The sequence below is a fragment of the Bos javanicus genome, chromosome 4 (genome assembly GCF_032452875.1).
Source record: "Bos javanicus breed banteng chromosome 4, ARS-OSU_banteng_1.0, whole genome shotgun sequence".
Taxonomy (NCBI): domain Eukaryota; kingdom Metazoa; phylum Chordata; class Mammalia; order Artiodactyla; family Bovidae; genus Bos; species Bos javanicus.
The window spans coordinates 7,995,405-8,019,591 of NC_083871.1; the positions used below are offsets into that span (position 1 = coordinate 7,995,405).

The 24,187-nt window shown below is 46.0% G+C and overlaps 1 protein-coding gene across 1 annotated transcript in view; it reads right to left on the minus strand.

Annotated features, from left to right (window-relative positions):
• ABCA13 (ATP binding cassette subfamily A member 13) overlaps positions 1 to 24,187 on the minus strand; it is a 351,070-nt gene that overhangs the window by 137,647 nt on the left and 189,236 nt on the right. Inside the window, exons 38-42 of the mRNA XM_061415367.1 lie at positions 23,256 to 23,505; positions 13,587 to 13,676; positions 9,710 to 9,779; positions 6,984 to 7,102; positions 5,321 to 5,408 (exon numbers count right to left, since the gene is read on the minus strand). Coding sequence (XP_061271351.1) covers positions 5,321 to 5,408; positions 6,984 to 7,102; positions 9,710 to 9,779; positions 13,587 to 13,676; positions 23,256 to 23,505 — 617 coding nt within the window. The remainder of the gene's footprint in view (positions 1 to 5,320; positions 5,409 to 6,983; positions 7,103 to 9,709; positions 9,780 to 13,586; positions 13,677 to 23,255; positions 23,506 to 24,187) is intronic.

Genomic DNA, 24,187 nt, shown 5'->3' on the forward strand with positions numbered 1-24,187 from the left:
GCATGGAGAATAACGCAGCAGGCCCGTCAGACAGGAGGAAGGTGAAGGAGAAAACGGGAGACAGACAATGTTATTAAAATTGAAATAAGCAGTAGCATAAAAATACTAATTGAACCATCAGTATATCTACATCTCACAATATTGATATTTTAATGAAAAAAATTTTAATGTACTCAGTGGAATGCTGGTGAGTGTCTTTAAGAGATAATGAATCAACCAGCAAATTTTGACCTTAATTCAAGTTCATTTCTCTAGATGACACTGTCTTTTGTGACAATCTTCTTTGTGGAATTATAGCTGCTCTCTCACTGGTTTCTACTCAGAGGAAGCTGTACAGGTTCTCATAATTTCTGCAAAGTTCAGGCCAAATCTCAGGTCTCTGGGCTTCTAACCCGTTCCCCTACCCAACCCCATCACAGGGTGACCAGTTGTCTCCACCAGGGTCCTGAGTTCACAGGGGGAACTAAGTATCCAGTGACAGCTCATGAAAATGCCTTTCTCTGCAGGACAGTGGCCCAACTCTTTCTTAGGAAGCCCACCTCCCCGGGTGATTAAGGAGGCAGAACCCTGCCCTCTGTCACAGCAGCTGCCATTACACACTCCCATCTTCAAATAGTTTCTTAGGTTCAGGGAAACCCTTAGCAGTCACTCCCTCCAACTCCAAGAAGAGAGAAATTCTGCTCAAGACTGACTATCCACAGACCCAGGACAACCTGTTGATGCCCTCGGCTGTGCTCAAGTGGATCTGAGACTGGTAACAGAAAAATCCACAGACTCACAAATGGGTGTAATTCAGACACAGGATTCTGAAAAGTGGGGGAAAGCATGGGTTCCCTTCACAGGGCAGCCTGCCCTGCCCTGGACTGAGATCACTTACCAGAGGGTATCTGCCCCCGTTCTATACGCAACACAGTGACCCCAGGCCCTGCAGGATGCCCCTAGTCCACCTCTCACCACCCCCACCCTCAAACACACGCACCTGCAGATGTGCTAACATACAGGGACTAGCTATGCGTCTGGATACAATGACGCAAAATGCAAGACTGCTAAAGTTAAAGGACATACAGTATAAAACCTCTGCTGTGGACGGGAACCACAGTCCACGGCCTGCTCCCCCCACCACCATCTTGGCTTCATTAACTACTTAACTGGAGGAAAAAAAACATGAAAGCCAAGGGTGTTCTCTGCTCTAGACATGGGGCCTTCTTCATTTTGATATTTGGCAAAACTAATACAATTATGTAAAGTTTAAAAATAAAATAAAATTTTAAAAAAATAATAAAAGCAGGGTGACATTTTTCTTAGCTTAGAAATGACACTGTACATGGAAATTCCATAGTGGTCCAGTGGCCAAGACACCGCACATCCAGTGTGGGGCCTCGGGTTCGATCCTTGGTTGGAGAACTAGGATCCCACCTGTCTCATGGTTTGGTAAAAATTTTTTTTTTCATCTTTAAAAATTAAGTGATTGATTAAAATAAAACAGCAACAAGGATTTACTGTATAGGGACTGTATTTAAAAAATACACACAGTGTACAAAAATACAGAAACCAAAGTGGGATAGCTATGGTGGAGGTGGGGTACCCCAGAGCCTGGGCATCTCACCCACCCCTCCCCATCGGCTTCAGCTTCTGTGTTGGGTCAAGTTCATGCTCTGTTTCTCCTCTACCCGTGGCTGTGGGTCTCCGACCTGGGCTCAGCCCCTGTGCCTCTGCTGTCACCGCGGTGCTCCAGGCAACCACCAGGACTGGGTCCCCACCATCATCCCAGTTGAGACCAGCAGCTGACAAACCTCTCCACTCAGGGACACAGTCTCTAGGCCAAAGGTCAAGAGGGATGCCTTATGATCAACACCAAGTCACAGGTGTGGCCGTGAAACTTGGTGATGCTTGCTGAGGGAGGGGTGGTGCCCAGTGACCCTCTCAGGTGACAGAGGGGCTTCCAGGGACCTAAAGGGTATAACCCTGAGGACCCTGACATCCCAAAATGCTCGTTAACCATAGAGGGTGCAACCTGTCCTAATAGGAGCCATAATGCAGCCTGAAGACCTCAGTGAGACGAGGAGACGCCAGGGTTCATCAACGGGGCCAGGTCAGAGGGCAGGGGGTGCTGCCATGCTGGCCTCTAAGGGCTCCAGCCCTGCTCTCTGCAGGCAGGGGGCCAGTGAGGAGCTGCTCCATTAGCCTGAGTCTAGGCACTGAGAACACGGCCATGGGGACAGTGCCAGGTGGGATCCAGTCCAGGAGCCTCCCCAACCAGAGGGAGACTCGGCATTCTGTGCAGAGCGCAGCCCCTAAAAGCCCCACCCAGCTCCACGACGGCCAGCTGCTGATGGTCCTGACGACCCTGGCATCACTTTCAGGACAGATGACAACATACAGAGTTCCAAGGAACAATTTGAACATCATTTCAGTTCTACTACAAACTGGCTTTTGCTTGGGAGAAATTTTATAAATTCTTTTAAGTAAGTGATAGATGCTTCATGATGATCTTAAATAAGTTGTGGGACTTCCTTCCCTGCTGGTCTCTAAGACAGGATCAATAAATCCAACAGCTGAAGGAGGAAGTTAACCTCCTTTTAGGAACACATCATGACACCTCAAAACAGACCTTTCATGTCACGATCCCCAGGAACAGTTCCTCAGAGAGGCAACTAAGTTACTATAAGGAAAAAAAAAATCTCTGGATGGATATTCAAATGCATAAAAGTATACACGAGAACAAAACAGAATGAACGCCAAACAAGAGGGGAGTGTGTTTAACTTTTTTAACTGAAGTGTGTACATTCTAGAGGGTCTCCCTGGTGGCTAAGAGGTAAAGAATCCACCTGCCAATGCAGGAGATGCGGGTTTTATTGCTGGATCGGAAGATCCCATGGAGAAGGAAATGACAACCAACTCTACTATTCTTGCCCGGGAAATCCCATGGACTGTAGCCCTTCAGGCTCCCTCTGTCCATGGGGTCACAAAGAATTGGACAGAACTTTGCAATTGAACAACAACAAAATATGTTCTAGAGGGTGTTTAACTAAACCAGCTGAACACTCAAGATGTGAATGAAATCATTCATAAAGGTTCTGTGAGAGATATTCTAAAATACGATGAATTTTAAGTATTAAGCCTATTCATATGCAAATTTCCCATTTTCTCCTCAAAAAGACTGCGAAAATCGTAAACTCTGTGGTCTTATGAATGTACCCCAAAGGCCAAAAAGGCTGGTGGTTAATTACCAAGAGGTTAATGTAATAATTTGACATGACATCAACCACCAACAATGCTATAGGAATTTGAGACACCAGATGCCCTTTAGAGTCCAATACGGACTCACGATCATTGAGCTCCCTGAAAAGAGGCTCTCTCCCCAAAGGGCTGGATACTTGCACACCTGAGTATGGCAAAGTCCATGTCAAACAACATCAGAAGCTGCAGAAGTCACTGCTCAAACATGTCGATACAGAAGACAAACAAAGAGGAAAAAGAGCAGGTGTCAGGGAGACACAGGATGCTGAGCCCTTGTCACGGGAGCAGAGACACAGGAGAGCCTTGGCTGCCTTGCCCCAGACCCTAGAAGCACAGACAGGATGTTCCACTGTCAGCAGGAGGCTTGGTATTCACACAGATTAGAAACTTAAAAAATGTTCTCGGAGGAAATGGGCAGATTCCTCCTACAAACTGGGTGTATTAATAACAGTCACATCATGTGTTCAAAAAGCCAGCAAAGGTATTTTAGATTATTTTTCTATCAAGCTATGAATCTTGATCTTTTCATCTTAAGCTATAAATCTTTCCCTGTGTGTGGCCTGCAGCGTGAGAGAGATTTGAACAAACCTCAGCTGAAATGAGGGATGTCTGAACAGTCTACACAGGGACCAGAACTTTTCATCAGGGATTACATTGTGAAATACGACTGTTAAAACTTTTCTTTGTGATTAGATTGTGAAGTATGAATGTTAACATTTTCACCAGGGATTACATTGTTAAAAACCTGTAAAGCACCTTATTTCACTGAATAATCCTTCAACGGGCATAAGCCTGGATCCTGAAAAGCTTTTCCAAGTCACAATGAACCACGAAAGGCCCCACGACAAGGCAAACATTTCATCGGTGATATGACAGGTGTACAAGCAGATATCACTCCCAGGTGGCTCAGTGGTAAAGAATCCAGCTGCCGATGCAGGAGACTCGAGAGACATGGGTTTGATCCCTGGGACAGGAAAATCCCCTGGAGTAGGTAACCTGCTCCAGTATTCTTGCCTGGAGAATCCCATGGACAGCGGAGCCTGGAGAACTACAGTCCATGGTGTCGCAAAGAGACGGACACGACTGAGCAACTAACACACACACACACCACTCCCATGACTTACTCTTTCCCAATTTCTCTCAAAATCAGGACCAAAACCAGACTATTTCCCCAATTACTGAGGCTGCGAGCTTCAAATCTTTCCCATCTTAAGGTTGTACCAAGCTCTTTCCTTAGGGAAACCTGTCCTGATTACCTGCCTCTGAGTTCCTTGGTGGCTAAGGGGGTAAGGGTGGTACTGGTGTAAGGGGGTCTTTCCTGGCCACTCTTGGTAATGCCAAAGGGATTTTCCTCATTCATAGGGCCAGACCTGGAGGGCTTAAAAATCCAACCCCTGGGAGGGGTGCTCACCACTCTGGGTCCATCCAGTCATCAGGAAGAAAAGGAATTTATTGGGTTGACCCAAAAGTTGGTTCAGAATGTTACAGGAAAAACTCGAATGAACGTTTTGGTCAATAAATACATGTATCAAGATCACTGTCATCCTGATGCTGCTGCTGCTGCTGTGGCTAAGTCCCTTCAGTTGTGTCTGACTTTTTGCAACCCTATGGACTGTAGCCCTCCAGGCTCCTCTGTCAGTGGGATTCTCCAAGCAAGAATACTGCTGTGGGTTGCCATGCCCTCCTCCAAGGGATCTTCCCAACCCAGGGATAAAACCTGCATGTCTTCTGTCTCCTGCACTGACAGGCAGATTCTTCACCACTTGTGACACCTGGAAAGCCCTACCCTGATGATAAGCGTCTTTAAAAGCAGATTACTTTCCTTATTTGCTTTAGGTCTATCAAGTGAATTCTCATCTTTACAAAAAACAGTGACCTATTTCATATATTTCTAGATAGTCTAAAGGAAACGACTCATTTTCTCTTTCAAGAGAAAGCTCACATACAACTGGCTGTGTTTCAGGGCAACAAACACTGGTATTTGGTTTGATTTTGCCTATACCCACAAAGATATTTACAAAGCAAGTTTCCCTGAATGCTTTCTAAAACAAGAAAAAAAGGAAAAAAGGAAAGACTGTACCTTTGCCAGATTTTGGGGTTTTGACATATTTGAATTTGTGTCTTGAACTTGATTGGGGATTTGTACTCCAAAAGACCATCCTCCGAGCCTGGGGAAGTAAACAAGAGGTCAGAGCTTTCGCCAGGCAGCACCAGGCAGACACCTCCTAACAGAGGATGTCTCCCACCCACCACACCGGAAGCCATAAAACAGTGGCTGCGGAACTTCCAGGCTCTGGGTCGCAGCCCCCCGGGGTCAGCCTGCTGCGGGATGCGGCCTGGCCCCAGGCAGGTATCCAAGGAAGGCGCTGCTTATTTAGCAGGGATGGATGAGATCACCCACTCCTCACACACGTTAAGAGTAGAGCCTCTCAGCACTCCCCGAGGTGTGAGGACACACGCCCCGTGCAGGGCTTTGCTGTGCTCGCCTGCCCTGCTGGTGTTCTCATTAATGGCCATCTCCCCTAAAATCAGCTTTCAGTCCCCTTTGGTTTGCCCTGCTCCTGAGTCAGCCTGCTTTGAACAGTTTTCTTCCTCTCGCTTCTCTCACTCTCTGTGCACACACTACGTCCTGCAGGAAGGCATCCCTGGCTACCTCGACTGGGGTGAATCGCCTTCTCTTTGGGGTTCTCACAACACCTTAATTTCCATTTCTTGTGTTGATTGCTATGCTGGACCTTAACTGTCTTTTTTGCCAGTTCATCTCTTACACAGCTCTGTGAGTTTCTCCCGGGATGTGGGGTGAATTTTCTCTCCATATCCCTTGGGTTATATAGTATATTTAGCACTTATGAAGCTTCTAAAAATATTGGACATTAGAAATAAAAACACATACTAAACTTTGTTTCCCAGTCTCTGGATAAAAGGAGATTAAAACAACAAATTTCCACCCTTGTGCCTGGATTTTGAGCAGAAATTTGGGGCAAAAGAATAAGGATAGATTCCTACTCAGCTCAATTTAACTCAATCATTCATTTCAGAGACTCAAGCATTCATTGATTGAGTGCCTTTTGTATACCAGATACTATTCTAAGTCCTAGGCACACAAGCGCCCACCTTCAAAAATCAGAGATTCCTGGATGTGTTTAAAGGCACAACGGGAGGGCAGCAGGGGCCAGAGATGGTCCGGGAAGCATCAGAAGGAAAAAGGGCCTGGGGGTGGGGTGGGAGGATGTTCTAGGCATCGCAGACACCCCATACAATGATGCTTTTGTGTTGGGGGGTGGGTCTCAGGACATTTGATGGAATAGTGAGTATGATTGTAATTTAAAGCAATGAGCAGCTCATCCCTATCCTCTCATCTAGATTCCCCCTCTCAAGCTCAAGGAAATGCAGCACAGAACAAAAGCTTTCCTCAAAATCTCTTAAGAGGGACGTTAGGATACCATGGAGAGCTTCCCTCATTATGCTGTGAACGTCTCAGGGCTTATCCTCTAAAGCAGTCAAGCTGCTTCTGGCTCCCCTAGGTGACACTCCATGAACATGACTCCCCCACTCCCCCCGGGGCCGGAGTGAAAGTCAGCAGGAGGAATCTGATTAAGTTCTGCAGCACGGCTTCAGAATTTTTATGAGTATCAAGGTTACCAGGAGACTTCTGAGCATTGAAAAACATCAGCATTTGAAACGATCAGATTTCCTAAGTAACTCTGAGAACAGGAAAGATACAGCAGAGGTTTCAAACCCACCTCGGTTTTTCCATCGGCGCCAGCAAATACTCCTCCAGGGGGAGGCCAGAGAGGTTGAGAAGCCGGTGGCCCAGGCGGTTGGTCAGGTAGGGAGCCCTGATGCTCGCATTGGGGCACTTCTGCAATCATTTCCAAAGTAGAAGTAGAAGCTCGTTCACACGCACATGCAGGTTCCCCGATACCACTTAAGTAAAGCAAATGTGACTCTTCCCAGCTCTCACTTTTTCAGTGACTCATCGATGGCCTTTTATATGTTCTGATTCCTCATGTCTCTCTTAAGAGAGTCACCTACATTTGAGAATTATACCAGAATTCCACTGCAACCTTTGCCCCTAGTTACACTGGGGGACTTCCAATCCTTTCCTCTATATAAGTTGGGCAGATGGGTAAGAACTCAAAAGGGAAAATATGTTTTCACTGGGGTCATCTTGCATTTGATGAACCACCAAGAGAGTCAGAGGACAATAACCGAGAAAATTCAAAAGACTGTTTCTTCCCTAAATGCCTGAAACAGAGACCAAACTCCTCTTCTGCAGCCACTCAGAGGCTTGGAACCTGGAAATATTTGCCCAGCAGGGACCACCTGACTTCCTCTCTCCTGAGGGCCTCTGGCTCCTAACAAGTAGACTAGCATTTCCAGAAGATTCTGCCAAGGCACCTAGGCACCACACACACACATACAAAAACAAGGATTCTTTAGTCAGATAAATTAAAAGCTGCCTCTTTCCCACTCCTTGTGATTTGAGCATCTTGCAGGAGCTATGGCAAAGAGACCTGTTACATGGGGCTTTCTCTGACATTTCTGAAGCTCCCTTGGCTATGGAGCTTTTTCACAGGAAATCCTTTTCTCCTTGCACACATATTTCTGAGATCTCACAGTTCATGTGAATTCGAGCGAATTCAACATCAACCATTCTGGTACTTGTTCATTCATTTGTCTGATACTGACACCCAATCTAATTCCAATAAATTTCAGGCAGCTTGTAATAAAAAGTACCAGTCTAACAGAATGAGTGAATCAAGGCCAAAGAATCAGAGCATGGAGTGAAAACTTATAGGGTTCCTGAGTTAATGGAATAAACAAGATGGGGAAGAAACCAATCACTGGGTCCATAAAGAACTTGAGCAGAGCAGCTAGTCACCACAAAGGAGCAGCAAATAGCATCACCAATGGCCCAGGCCGTAAGGGTGGCATGCGGCATCCATCAGCGGTCTCTGGTGGGCCCTACCTACATCCACGGTGCTGTGTGACTGCCTCACCTGAGTGCAGACATTCGCTCTAAGAGAAGAAAGGAGACCGGGTCCATCGAAAGGAAGCCTTTCGAAAGTCACTACACTATTAGGAGGGCTTCCCTGGTGGCTCAGACGGTAAAGAATCTGCCTGCAATGCAGAGACATGGGTTCAATCCCTGGGTTGGGAAGATCCCCTGAAGAAGGGACTGGCAACCCACTCCAGTATTCTTGCCTGAAGAATTCCATGGACAGAGGCTACCATCCATAAGGTCGCAGAGTCAGAACCAACTCAGCAACTAACACACACCCTGTGGACCACTAAACAGAAAAGACTTATAAACATGCTCACATGGTCATTTTCTTAAAACTCAATTTAAATTAAGATTTTTGTTTGTCTTATTTTTTTCCTATAAATTAGGATCGCCATATCTGTTTCTTGATTTTAGCCAATACACCTGTGCCCTTTACTAACTGCCTCTTGAGAGTTCCTTTGAGATGAGTTCCAACCAGTTTTCCACATAAATTTCACTCCATTCTTCTCAACAGACTGGACAGCGTGCCTCTCACTGTAACAGGGGTAACCCACTTCTGTGTGCCTTTGTATTGCTCAGCCATAGTTAGAAGAGCCATGTGATATCTTAGTTTTTAACATCCAGCTTTCAAAACTCAAATAAAAATACAAGAAACCTGAGGTCACCCTGCCTTGAAATTCTGGGAAATTTCCCCCCTGAAGTGCATTCTAGGTCCGCTGTTGGACTGTCGCTGATTTGCGACCAGTGGAAAATGAATGGGAGGGTCACCCTGGAAACCACGTCATGACACCTTTCCAAGAAGCACCCAATCAAGGAAACCTAAGACTCATTTAGTCTGAAAGTTCATGTAGTTACCAAAAACAAAGATTTTTCAGATGGGAGTGAACTCATTTTTTTTTTAAATTGGAATATAAATCCCTTACAATACTGTGTTAGTCTCTGCTGAACAAGGAAGGGAATCAGCTATATGTGTATTCCCACTCTCATGGACCTCCCCCACCCCCGCCACCATTCCCCTCATCCCACCCACCTGGCTCATCACAGAGCACCAAGGGAAGCAATCTAAATGTCAACAGATGGACGGAGAAGGAAGATGTGTGTGCGTGTGTGTGTGTATACACACACATATGTATATATACACACAGTAGTGTCAGCCATAAAAAGGAACAGAGTCGGACTTCTGCAGAGATGTGGATGGACCTAGAGTCCGCCATACAGAGCGAAGTAGGTCAGAGACAGAAAAGCAAATATCATATAGTAATGCATATATATGGAATCTAGAGAAATGGTCCAGATGAACTTATCTTCTGGGCAGGAATAGAGACGCAGATGTACAGAATGGACACGTGGAAGGGGAGGCAGGGGAAGGGGAGGGTTGGGTGAACTGGGAGAATAGGTGAACTCACTTCTGTTCCTTGAGGTTTAGGCTTTTAAAAAATCAAAAACACTGAGGTAACCTACCAGGCAGCCACAGGACTCTTGGACTCCCCAGTGAGAGGAGGGGTCGGTGTGCCAGCAGGAAGAATTCTCCCTGACAAAACAAAGGAGAAGGTAGGATGATACTCAGATCACAGAGCTGCTGCATCTCCATGACAGCATCCCCCAGACCAGAGCACGGCTCACAAGAGCATCATCTCCCCGTGATGCAGAAGGCAGAGTGCTCACATTTGTTTTCACAGCTTGAGCTGTTAATCTGATGACAATGCTTTATTACAATCACATTATTTCCATTATATTAAATGATGCTCTCTGTTCATGCACTGAATCTGCCACTGAGGCTCCCGGTGGGCTGTCATGGACCCCAGGACTCCTGGTGGCCAAACCAGGTACCCTCAGCACAGCAACTCCTAAACACAGGAAGTTGCTAACTCCTTTCCATCGTGTGACATCATAACTGATCATCATTTAAAGAAAAGCGACTAGTATTAAATTTCTGTCGTGAAGAACGGTGGTGCCTCAGAAATTGCTATGAAACCAACTTACGGCAGAGTTTCAGAATCTCTGTATTCCAAAGCTCCCTGTCACTGTTCTCCTTGTTAGTCCTCTTGTTTTGATTTTTTTTTCAGCAATGTTTACAAACTGAAATCTGCTTTAGTACTAATAATTGTTATTTACTCACAAACTGGGAGAGAAAGGAGGAAATTAACCTTCACTGAACTACAGGCACCTGGCTAGATGTTTTCACCACAAACATCTGCAACCTCACTTCTGGGAAGAAGGGTTGGGGTTCTCAGAGGTCAGGGGTTCACACGACATCACCCTTTGGAAGACAGTCTCACGTGCTCTAAGCCCTCGCTCTTTGCTCCAGGCGGTGTGGCTCTAGTGTTAGAACATTAAGGTGAAAAACGTCCAGGCCAATGAAAGGAAATCTGCCATTTCTATTAACTAGGTCAGCAAAATATAATTTCCATGTAAATTTCTGAAATATCAAAAATCACTTCAAGGCTTCCCTGGTGTGACTTTCTCGGTCAACCAACCTATGGAGACTCCTGTTTTGAGCCTTGAAAGTGACAGGAAGACAGTAGCCAAGGCAGTGATGTGCTTAATCAGACTGCTTGCTGTATCTGATAATCACTTGGGAAAAAATGACTCCGTTTACATTCCTGAAGTTTGCAGCCTTCCTTGCTTCCACTGCTGGTCTTTGATGACTGTTAGCAAGTATTTACAACATAATGCATTTCTTCAAAATGTCTCGTTGTCTCTTCCAAATCCTCCACTGGTTTTTCTCTTAGCTTCCGGTTTAGAGAGTAAAGAGATGCACCTTGCTGCACAGGGACCAGCAACAGCATTTAGCAGGTTCTAGATGTGGGAGCCTCCCAGCCTCCAGGAAGTCCTGGGAAGCTGTGCTCGCAGAGGGCACAGGAGATGGGAGATGTAGGATCAGACTTATTCGCACCCCTCCAACATCAGGACCCCAGGGTTGTGTGTGGAACACCAGCCAGGCTTCACAGGACACATGAGCAGTGATGTCATCCCAAGGGGGTGTCTGACATGGTCCCTCTGTCTGTCGCATCTGGTGAGGCTGGACTGAGTGGGTCTCCTTGACGCAGGCCCGCCTGCCTGCAGTTTTCAACATTCAGATGTGCACTTTGCATCTCAGTGCCAGAGAGAGGTTCTCAGGACCTACTCTCAAGAGGGAAGGTTCTGACACAAACTTGCCTGAAGGAACAAAAGTCTTGGCACAGGGACACCCTGTGGTCTGAGGTGACACTTGCTGTCTTGCGAGACGTGGGAGCACAGTGATGCTAAAAGAGCAGAGGGAGGCGAGTCACGCCCACATCACTCAAGAGTGTCTTCAGCAGAGCTGGGATGTAGGCTCTTGTGGCCCCACCCAGAATCTGAGTCTCCCCCAGTTTTCCTGGGTGCTCGATATGTGCATTCTGGGTGTGCTTTAGATTCCTGACCTCACCTTCCATTGCCCCAGGTCCTCTGCAGCCTGGATGGTAAAGAATCTGCTTGCAATTCAGGAGCCCTGGGTTCAATCCCTGAGTTGGGAAGATCCCCTGGAGAAGGGAATGGCAACACTCTCCAATATTCCATGGACAGACGAGCCTGGTGAGCTGCAGTCCATGGGGTCACAAACAGTTGGACATGACTGAACGACTATCACTTTCTTCACTTTCCTGCCTGAGAAGAGGTAAAGTTGGGGGTTCAATATGCTCCCTCAGCAGAAGCTCAGAGTCTGAGCAGAAAAACAGTCAATACACAGAATCTCGTCTACTGTCTTAAAATGTGTCTGCTAATTCATAATCAAATGATGGCTAAAGTCTGCCCACAATGGAAAATGTAGACACTGAATTCAATACTGTTTTACATTTATAGAAGGAAAATTATTTGTTTTAAATAAAACCTTTTGTTTCAACCTGAGATTTCGGTAAATAAGACTTAACTGTGAGACGTGGACAGAAATTATTACTGATGTAAGTATGCAAAGCGCCTCCTTGTATAGCGCCCTCCTCCAGCTTTTGGTCATGCTGACCAAGGAAAAGCATAGACATGGTTAACAGTTAGGAGGGAGTTAAGGGACAAGAAGAAGAAGCAGACCCAGGAAGTGGGAGGAAAGGCTGAGGAGGGAAGAGTGAGCATCTGCAGGCTGTGGGGCAGGGGCAGAGCTCGGGGGCACGGGGTGAGGCAGGAGGGCCTGGGGGCCACGGACTCCTGGCAACAGTTCGTGAGGGTAAAACTGACGTCTGAACAGAATTTGGAACATGGTCTCCTGTCTTAGCACTGATTCTACCTTTTCCCTCCTCTAGAAAGGCCAGATAAATATCTTTTTCTTTTCTGCCAACTGTTCTTTCTTCTTTGTTGCCAGGTTGGGCCCAGACTAAACCCTGCAAGGCCATAGATTATATTTCAATTTATCAAAGGTAGACAGTTTTTACATCCTGCATGTTTCTTTAGACGGAAGGGAAATAAAAGCATCACCATGGAAGCTTTTATTTAGTTAAATTAATTACTTCCTTTTTCAAGAGAAGACTAAAGTGAAACAACGTGATTAACTTTCTATTAATTCTTCCTCACTGAGACCAGTAATAGGTATTCAGTCTCGTGTTCATTACCAACATCAATAATGCACAAGACGAGTCATCACAAATTAGGAGAACACGCACCGATACGGCATTATTGTCTGGATTTTAGTATTTATTACTGAAAAACATACACTTCAGTACTTAATACATCATTATGGTTTTTTTTATCACTTCCCCATTTGTAAATTCCTAAGTCCTCCATCAATCCTGATTCCTACAACAGCACGATCCTCAATAAATAACAGTCAAGCAAAGTAAGAGAGGAGACTGTTTATGAAGAAAGGCATGCTTTATCAAGGTCTCATCTCTATACTATTAATATCATTTTCAAATCTTAGGAAAAAAGTTTTCAAAGTAATTCACCCCCACACTGATGTTACTGACTTTTTAACTCTCTTTAGTTAAAAAAAAAAACAAAACACACAATTAATCTTTTCATAGGTACAAGTTTACCCTAAAAAGTAAATAATAAATATTAATAATATCTATTTCATATTTAATTGTTACTTTATTCTTTTTACAGGTTTATTCTTTGGAGGTTTTAGTAAGTTAACTGAATGCTATTCAATATTGATTTTACTAATTGATTTTGCAATGATACAAAGCCTGTATTTACCAAGGAAGGGAAAGGAGAGTGATGGAGTTTCTCTTAGGTCATCTTATCAACAGCCAGCATCAGGCATGCTCAGTCCTCGCCCTCTCATCTGGCTACTGCTCTCCCTGTAGTGAGAACAGGTGCCAGGAGATCCTGCCAGCCTATGCGTCGCCAGCTCGAGCCTGCTCTTCTGCAAAGGGTGTCAGGTACTTACAGGTCTGGGTATAAGTCAGCACAGGGCGGATCCTGATCCCCAAACTTCCGCAAAAGCACCCGGGTGAGCTCCAGGCCATCGTTCTCACTGCTGCTCATCGGGAGACAAAGGACAATGGGGGAGGTCAGTACTCAGCCGGGAGTTCTCAGGATGTTCTGCCTCAGAGCCAGCCCCAGGCCCACCAGGCCAGGCACGTGTTCCCAGCGCAGCAGTTAGAGCTCATCATTCACCTTGTTTATGGTGAAGTCAACCAGGATGAAGAGGCATCGTAAAAGCACAGTTTTGCCACCACAGATAAACCCATTTTTATATATTTGCACTCGAGTGCATCATTTGTCTCATCTTTTCACTTAAAATATTACTAACTCTAGCATTTCTGCATGTTTTTAAAAAATTAACTTGAAAGGCTGCATAATATTACATCATGTTAACATATTAAAGTTATAAAACTATTCTCTTAATGCCGGAGCTCTGGTTTGCTATGAACATTTGCTCTACTACACAGCCCAGTGACAAAACTTCTTATATTTGGTCTTCTGTGTGTTTCTCTACAGGCTTCTCTGATAGCTCAGTTGGTAAAGAATCTGCCTGCAATGCAGGAGTTCCCGGTTAAACTCCTGGATTGGGAAGATCTGCTGGAGAAGGGATAGGCTACCCACTCCAGTATTCTTGATCTTCCCTTGTGGCTCAGCTGTAAAGAATCTGCCTGCAATGCAGGAGACCTAAGTTTGATCCTTGGGTTGGGAAGATGCCCTGAAGAAGGGAAAGGCCACCCACTCCAGTATTCTGGCCTAGAGAATGCCATGGACTGTATAGTCCATGGAGTCTCAAAGAGTCAGACACGACTGAATGTTTCTATACAGGCTTTCTGGGTGGTGGTAATGGTAAAGAATCTGTCAATGCAGGAGTCACAGGAGATGTGGGTTGGATCCCTGGGTGGGGAAGATCTGCTGGAAGAGGAAATGGCATCCCATTCCAGTATTCTTGCCTGGAGAATCCCATAGACAGGAGCTTGGCAGGCTGCAGTCCATAGGGTCACAAAGAGTCAGACATGAATATGTAAACTATACTGAGTATTTTCTTGATAAGAAGCTCTGCTGCTGCTACTGCTAAGTCACGTCAGTCATGTCCGACTCTGTGCGACCCCAAAGACAGCAGCCCACCAGGCTCCTCTGTCCATGGGATTTCCCAGGCAAGAGTACTGGAGTGGGGTGCCATTGCCTTCTCCAATAAGAAGCTCTAGGTATGCTTTAAGTACACAATGAATTATAGTCTCTATTTTACTGGCATGAATCTCAGAAGTTAATTAACATTTCAAGCAGCATCCATGGGAACCAAGCCATGGATGGAATCTCGTTATTGAAGACACCATCAAAGATAAGACACACTATTCTTCTAGTCTGGCGGAGATGTGGAAACAAACTTAACTGTAAATTTTATACATCAGTTTTACAAAACATCTTGACTTGAGAAAATGCAGAGGAAACAGTATTTCAAACCTGCCTCAATTAGGCTGATTAGCAGTGGGTCGTACTACGATTAATCACAACCATGCACGTGCGTGTTGTCATTCAGTCGTGTCTGACTCCTTGCAACCCCATGGACTGTAGCCTGCCAGGCTCCTCTGTCCATGGGATTCTCCAGGCAAGAACACTGGAGTGGGTTGCCATTTCCTCCTCCAGGGGATATTCCCCACCCAGGGATTGAACCCGGGTCTCCAGCCTTGCAGGCAGATTCTTTATATCTGAGCCATCTGTGAACAAATTGTGATCTTGCTGATATGCTGAAATCATTGACCTAATCCTTCATCTCCACCCAGTTATCTTACTTCTCTCAACTGGATCTTGCTGGACCTCTTACCTTTGAGAAAGGACCAGTTTTAATGGAAAAGAAATAACAACTCATTACACCAAATAAGTCATATATTTCTGCTGAGGACAACTTTACTTTCAGACCTAAGATGGAATGCAAATACTGCTACAGCATCCAAAACCAAAACGAATAATTATTTACAGGAAAATGCCACCTTCCCCACTGCATGAAATATAACCATGAGTTTAAAATATCCAGGTGGTTTACAGCTGGCCTAATCTGATTCCCTACAGCCATGGCCAGAACTCTGCAGTGATGAAAGATACTGAAATTTACGGCAAAGCTACATCTCATAAGTAGGCAGTGTGACCTCTGTATAAATAGTCTTCAAGTTTCTGACAAATGAGAAAACACTTTTAGAAGGAAAGGGACATATTTTCCAAGGAAATGTGGCTCGTAAAATGAAAACATTATTTGTGGCATCTGTGGAAACACTCTGAATTGCACTCTTTTGACCCATTAATCCAAGAACAAATATGAAAGTTTGAAATTTTTTTCCTGAAAAAAATATTGATCCACGAAGTTGTTTACTAGGGATAATTATTGAAAGCAAGTTTCAAAGTTATGGCTTACTTTTACCACTTTTTTGCTTAGGTCTAAAGGTCACTTAAAAAAAAAAACTAGCTTTACATTATCCATGTTGCCATAAAATTCAAATGCTTGTTCTTTGTGCATGCATGCATGCTAAGTCGGTTCAGTCGTGTTCAACTCTTTGCGACCCTATGGGCTGTAGCCCACCAGATTCCTCTGACCATAGGATTCTCCAAGCAAGAATATTGGAGTAGGTTGCCATGCCCTTCTTCAGGGGATCTTCCCTACCCAGGGATCAAGCCCGTGGCCTGTTCTTTAACTCCTTTTTTTGGTTATCTTCAAACTCTTAGCTGTATTTAGAGCACTGCTGGAAGCATGAGAAGCCTGTCCTTACTAGACTGCAGGAATTGGAAATAGTGCTAGATTGGGACTCCTGAGGCATCTCCTACATGGGCACTGCTTCCTCTCCATGTCAGCACATCTCAAAACTTCACGTGCAGCAGCATGGCCCAGGGGCTTGTTTGAGCTAATGTGGATTACTACACATCATCCCAAAGGTCTTTGTGTTGTTAACAAGAGTCCCCAGGTATAGCTCCTGGCAATCAAACCAAATTAAGAAATGTGGGGCTTCTGGGAGGAAGCGACCTGCACGTGACTCTCCCCACCCTGCTTGCTGTCCAGTGCCCCGCTGCCCCGAGCCAGCCCTGGATCAGACAGGCATCAGCTCCAGGGGATGCTGGGCTCCACGGGCACTTCCTCAGGCAGAGCAATCTCAGGGCTAGGTGGCACAGGGATGGCATTTGAAGAGCAGCTGCAAAGCACCCGGGGCAAGGAAGAGAATGGGCCAGTCCTCCAGAGGATGGCCCTCAGAGACCTGCTGACCACAACCTCCCTGGTCTCTTGGCCCCAAAGAGGAGAGGAAAAGCTGAATGAGAGGGCAGACGCCTTCCTCCTCCTGAGCCAGGGAGTGTGGAGGAAGCAGAGGAGGAAACCGCCACAGCTTGGGCCCCTCTGCACCGCCCGAGCATCTCAGAACAAACACGGCCCCAGGGCCCCAGCAGCCAGAGAAACCCAAAGAGTACAGACACTCAATGAATATAAGGTCAACACAGCTAGAACCAGTTTACATGGTTTCGCTTCTTGTCATACATATTTCACCACAACAAAAACAAAGTCACTGAATGAATAGACACCTTGAACCAAACTAAATAAATAAAGTAACAGTGACTGAGACTCACATGCCTACACAGGGTTTTCTTTCTGAAACCAAGACATAGGGTTTCGAGCAAACTTCTGAGCACGAAAGGGAATGATTAACTTATGCACCACGATGCCAGACCTCACCTCTAGCAAACCAGGACATGGGGTCACCCCACTAGGGCATCTGGGACCCAGAGCAGGCAGTGAGGACTATGGAGAGCCCTCAGCAGCACAGCTGTGCCCACTGAAGCGGGCAGAGGCTCTCCTCTGGCCCACAGCAAACGTAAAAGACAAGAATTCAGACGAGGAAGGAACGTTTGCAGGAAAATTAATGATCTCCCACAGGATCTTAGTTCCCCCCACCTCCATATTTAGGTACACTCCTACTCTACTAAAACAAAAAGTAACAACCTGTAAAGTTGTTCTTTTCTGTTTAGTCTGAAATTAAAGACAAGTCCATTCTGAAGGAGATCAGCCTTGGGATTTCTTTGGAAGGAATGATGCTAAAGCTGAAACTCCAGTACGTTGGCCACCTCATGCGAAGAGTTGACTCATTGGAAAAGACTCTGATGCTGGGAGGGATTGGGGGCAGGAGGAGAAGGGGACGACACAGGATGAGATGGCTGGATGGCATCACCGACTCAATGGACGTGAGTCTAAGTGAACTATGGGAGTTGGTGATGGACAGGGAGGCCTGGCGTGCTGTGATTCATGGAGTTGCAGAGAGTCGGACACGACTGAGCGACTGAACTGAACTGAACTGAAAGACAAGTAGAAGGGAAATATGCAATCTCTGATGGGTCCCCATCTGTAAATATGAGAAAATGAGCACCGAATATGTAGGCTCCTCTGTTTCATAATTTATGCAACATGAGAAATATCTTTGTTCTCATTTGAAAGACTTACTCTTAGAAATGGAAGAAAATATTAAAAGATCTCTAACTCTCAGACTCAAAATAATTTTGGAGTGCATTACTTTTATGAAAGATTAATACTGTGAGAGCTGGAAGAAATGCTCACAAACAAACAAAAAAAACATAATTACCAAATTAATAACACAGCAGAGAAACTGAATTGGTATTGGCAACCAACTGGAAGCATTTCAGTGCCATGAGCCCAATGAAGAGAAATGCTCACCTGCTTGAGAAGAAAAGGTTAAGATGGGGCAGAGGAGAGGGAAAAACACTGAGTGGAGATTAATTGTATGTGATGCTTGATCTATTCAACATGCAAAGTTAAATGCAGAACAACCACAAAGCGACTGGGAACATTCAGTCTTAAGAGAAACCTAACAGCTGCCTAACAGAAACACAGTAGCAAGTCACGGAGTCAAAAGTAATAGAGAACACTTGGGAGAAACAAGCTTCCCCTCTCCCACAAACCTGGGGACTTTAGCCTGTTCTACTCACATGTGTGTGACCACCAAGAATGGTATCTGCCATACAGTAGGTGCATAATAGGGCTTCCGCCTGCAGTGCAGGAGGCATAAGTTTGATCCCTAGGTTTGGAAGATCCCCTGGAGGAAGGCATACCCACTCCAATGTTCCTGCCTGCAGAATTCCGTGGACAGAGGAGTCAGTTGGGTTACAGTCCATGGGGTCACAAAGAGTTGGACACAACTGAAGAGACTGAGCATGCACACACAGATGTGTAATAAATATTGTTGAATAAAACAAAAGTGTTATGGGACTGTAAGTTAGTGCACATTTGTAAGGATGGTGGTGGCTGGTGCTGGTGGTGAGGGTGACTGAGTGGCTAAGCTGTGTCCCATTCTGCAAGCCCATGGACTGCAGCCTACCAGGCTCCTCTGTCCATGGAATTCTCCAGCCAAGCATACTGGAGTGGATTACAATATCCTCCTCCAGAGGATCCTCCCAGTCCAGGGATTGAACCCATGTTTTCTGCACCAGAAGGTGAATTCTTTACCACTGAGCCACCAGGGATAATTTGGTAATATCTTCCCTGAAATTACTGATGCTATCCTGGAAAAACTTGTGACAGAAATGTATGGTAATGGAAAAAATGGACAGTTGCATAAATCCAAAGTATTCCTACACCACTGTCCATAGTAGGAACACTTACCTAAATAAATAAACAAATCTATACATGCCCCCAAATAGAGACTGTTGACATAAATTTCAGCCCCTCCAGGCAACATTCTACAGCAAGTCCAAGGAACTGGCACCACTGTACAAAAATATATCCACAAATGCATTATCAAGTAGAAAAGCAAATGATGAACAGTGTTACAGTGTGAGCTCATCATTATAAAAGTAAAAATGCATGCATGTGTGCTAAGTAACTTCCAGCTTGTCCGACTCTCTGCAACACTAAGGACTGTGGACTGCCAGGCTCATCTGTCCGTGGGATTCTCCAGGCAAGAATGGGAGAATGGGTTGCCATTTCCTCCTCCAGGGGATCTTCCAGACCCGGGAATCAAACCAGTGTCTCCTGTGTCTCCTGCAATGGAGGCAAGTTCTCTACCACTAGCACCACCTGGGAAGCCCAAAAGTAAAAATGCCTGGATTGGAAAATATTTTATGTAACGAGGGGTCGATGACACACCAACAGGTTTGCAGTAGGTAGGGCTAGCAGGAACATGCATGATTTACTTTTAAATTTAGGCTACCCTGTCTCTTACAGTACTTGCTTCAAAAAACATACTTTGTAATTCAAAAGCTCAACATAGTTACAGGGTTGTATAGCTTATAACTTAGAGGGTTAAATAGTTATAGCTTATAATGGATATAACAGTTCAGTCACTCGGTTGTGTCCAACTCTTTGTGACCCCATGAACCGCAGCATACCAGGCCTCCCTGTCCATCACCAACTTCCAGAGCTTGCTCAGACTCATGGTTCATCAAGTCAGTGATGCCATCCAACCATCTCATCCTCTGTTGTCCCCTTTTCCTCCTACCCTCAATCTTTCCCAGCATCAGGGTCTTTTCCAAGGAGTCAGTTCTTTGCATCAGGTGGCCAAAGTATTGTAGCTTCAGCATCAGTCCTTCCAGTGAATATTTAGGACTGATTTCCTTTAGGATTGACTGGTTTGATCTCCTTGCAGTCCAAGGGACTCTCAAGAGTCTTCTCCAACAAAAAGCATCAATTCTTTAGCACTCAGCTTTCTTTATAGTCTAACTCTCACATCCATACATGACTACTAGAAAAACCATAGCCTTGACTAGACGGACCTTTTTTGGCAAAGTTGTCTCTGCTTTTCAATATGCTGTCTAGGTTGGTCATAGCTTTTCTTTCAAGGAGCAAGCATCTTTTAATTTCATGGCCGCAGTCACCATCTGCAAATGATTTTGGAGCCCAAAAAAATAAAGTCTGTCACTGTTTCCATTGTTTCCCCATCTATCTGCCATAGAGTGATGGGACTGGATGCCATGATCTTAGTTTTTTAAATGTTGAGCTTTAAGCCAGCTTTTTCACTCTCCTCTTTCACTTTCATCCAGAGGCTCTTTAGTTCTTCACTTTCTGCCATAAGGGTGGTTTCATCTGTGTATCTGAGGTTATATATTTCACCGGGCAATCCTGATTCCAGCTACGGCTTCATCCAGCCTAGCAATTCACATGATGTGCTCTGCATATAAGTTAAATAAGCAGGGTGACAATATACAGCCTTGACACACTCCTTTACCAATTTGGAACCAGTTGTTGTTCCATGTCCGATTCTAACTGATGCTTCTTGACCCGCATACAGATTTCTCAAGAGGCAGGTCAGGTGGTCTGGTATTCCCATCTCTTTCAGAATTTCCCACAGTTTGTTGTGACCCACACAGTCAAAGGCTTTGATGTAGTCAATAAAGCAGAAGTAGATGTTTAACTCTCTTGCTTTTTCTATGCTCAAACGGATGTTGGCAATTTGATCTCTGGTTCCTCTGCCTTTTCTAAAACCAGCTTGAACATCTGGAAGTTCATGGTTCATGTATTGCTGAAGCCTGGCTTGGAGAGTTTTGAGCATTACTTTACTAGCATGTGAGATGAGTGCAATTGTGCAGTAGTTTGAGCATTCTTTGGCATTGCCTTTCTTTGGGATTAGAATGAAAACTGACCTTTTCCAGTCCTGCAGCCACAGCTGAGTTGTCCAAATTTACTGGCATATTGAATGCAGCACTTTCACAGCATCATCTTTCAGGATTTGAAACAGCTCAACTGGAATTGAATCACCTCCACTAGCGTTGTTCGTAGTGATGCTTCCTAAGGCCCACTTGACTTCACATTCCAGGATGTCTAGCTCTGGGTGAGCGATCACACCATCGTGGTTATCTTGGTCATGAAGATCTTTTTTGTACAGTTCTTCTGTGTATTCTTGCCACCTCTTCTTAATATCTTCTGCTTCTGTTAGATCCATAACCATTTCTTTCCTTTATTGTGCCCATATTTGCATGAAATATTCCCTTAGGATCTCTAATTTTCTTGAAGAGATCTCTAGTCTTTCTCATTTGATTGTTTTCCTCTATTTCTTTGCACTGATTGCTGAGGAAGGCTCAGTAGGATACAAGCTCCTCCTATACCGCTGAGGAGAGTGACAGAAATCTGAACACTTGGCCAGAGAAGGCATTATTAGACATTCGTCTTACACATTTAAAGCATAGCATAAACGAGAAATGAGAGAAGGCAAATAAAGTACATGGCCAGAGAGGAGGACCCCACTTGGAAAGGACTAGTCAGAACAGACACAGAATCCTTCACACAGGCAGGCAATGGAGAGGGCTTTCTGCTGGTCAAACCCAGACTCCATGGGGGAAGCAAATACCAATAACCATGGGAGATAGAAAAAACTAAATAGTGTATTCTCAGCTTTCCCTTTTGGGCCTATATTTGTTTAAATCTCATTCCAAAATTGACATAAAGGTCAGCAGGCACGCAGAGCTGAGCTCATGAAGCTCAGTATTTTCATCAAGATTCGCATCTGACAAAAGCAAAGTAACCCAACCTCCTGGCTGCCCGCACCGTGCACAGCCCAATGAAGACGCGGGCTCGGTGGGGCCAGGTGCACCGAGCCCTGGTCTCCACTCCGACGGGACTGGGCTTTGCCTCCCGGAAGGAGGACGGGCCAGTCTTGGCGCTCAGTGTAAAGACACCATGGCAGGTGCCCAGCAACGATGCTCTGAACGCAATCTGGCAGAGCCAGCCCGCCCAGGACAAGGGTCTCAGGTGCCAGGGACACCTCTCAGGTCCCCAACTCCACGTGAGTGAAACAGCACCCCTCGAAGCTCTGAGAAATTCCTACATAAACATATCTGGTGGCAACACTCGAACTGGCCTGAACATGCTGGCAGAAATAGGACCTATTCTGACTTGGAGCGGTGCCTGGACCCATCCTGTTTAGAGAGAAAAATCCAGACATTTCTCTGTAGAGGGGCGTGCACAGTTGAGGACCGGTGTCTCGAAGCAGCCTTGAAGTGTGAAATATGCAATCCGTATACTCTACTAAGGGCTTGCCAGGTGGCGCTAGTAGTAAAGAACCCTCCTGCCAATGCAGGAGATGTTAAGAGATAAGGGTTTGATCCCTGGGTTGGGAAGATCCTCTGGAGAAGCAAATGGCAACCGACTCCAGTATTCTTGCCTGGAGAATCCCATGGACAGAGGAACCTGGTGGGCTACAGTCCATGGGACCGCAAAGAGTCGGACACGACTGAGTGACTTAGCACGCACGCACACACGTACTCTTCTAAAGTCATAACCATCCTGGACCAGAAAGAGCCCTCCCAGTCCTGTGGGCCTGTGGGCAGCTGTGTTCCCGACTCTCTGCACATCAGAAGTCATGGCCCTTTCCACAGACGGGACTCGGCTACCCGGGGGGTGTGGGGGGTGGGCAGGACCCCCAGGGACACAGAGGTTGGACCAGGTCTGCCTCGTGTGCCCCTAGCATCTATCACAGGACAGACTCCAAAAAAGCAAAAACTATTCAGCACTCACCCTCAAGTACACAGACCTCCAAAATGATAACAACTTGTGTATATTTGAAATTCTTCAAGAATCAGAGCTACCACTATTCATAACCTGTCCGGATGTAATTTGGAAGCACAAGGGGGGAAAACAAGGAAAGGTTCTTACCTGAAGAAGTAGGTTTCTGCCTTGTCGTAATGACCCAGTGTCAGTTTGAGGGGAGGGTAGTTGATGGCCAAAGGCCTGACCATGAACAAGGCCATGGCCAAGGCCACGAAGAGCACAGGTAGCAGTAGGTCGGAGACGGTGCCCTTCCAGGCCCGGCGAGCATGGAGAAGCCGCTTCCGCAGGAGGGCAGCTGTCTGTGCCAGGAGTAGGGGGCCACCCCGCACCAGGGGTGTGCCAGCAGGTGTGCGGTCTGCAAGGAGAGGAAGATGTGGCAGGTCTGAGTCCCTGGGATTCCTGCGGCATCCCTGACAGCCCCCACCCTGCTCTCATCCTGCAAGTCCCTGCACCAACAGTCTCAGGTATACCCTAAGTCAGGACACCCTGGGAAGTTTCACACACAGGGCATCTCACAACATCAAACACAAGGACAGACATCATGGTAGCCCCCCTTGGTTCCTGCAGCTGAAGGGGGGTGGGCAGATGGGAAAGGACAGGGAGAAAGGCTTCATGTTTATTCCTGCAGATTAAAACAAAGCCTGTGATATGAGCTTCAATTCTAAGCCACCAACGGAGGGCTGGGGGTGGCAGAGACGGTGCCACCCAAATGAGACGTCATCTCCAGGCTTCTTGCCTCTGTCCACACCCTGAGTCCCTACCCCTGACACTGGTACCTCTCGTTTTAGATCCAGGCAGCACATGCTTGCCTCCACCCAGGTCCCCATGAAGCCCGCACCTGCGTCCCCTGCCCATCCAAGACATCCCAAGTGGGGAGGAGCCTGGGGCAACCTCTGGGGCAGCAGGGGGTCCCAGCTTCTAATTCATCCACTCATAGCCTGTCAGTCTCAGCAGTCCGGGCCACCCTTCCTGACATGGCAGATCTGAAAATGGCCTCTGTGAACAGAGGGGCAAAATGCAGACCCAGGAAGTAGTGC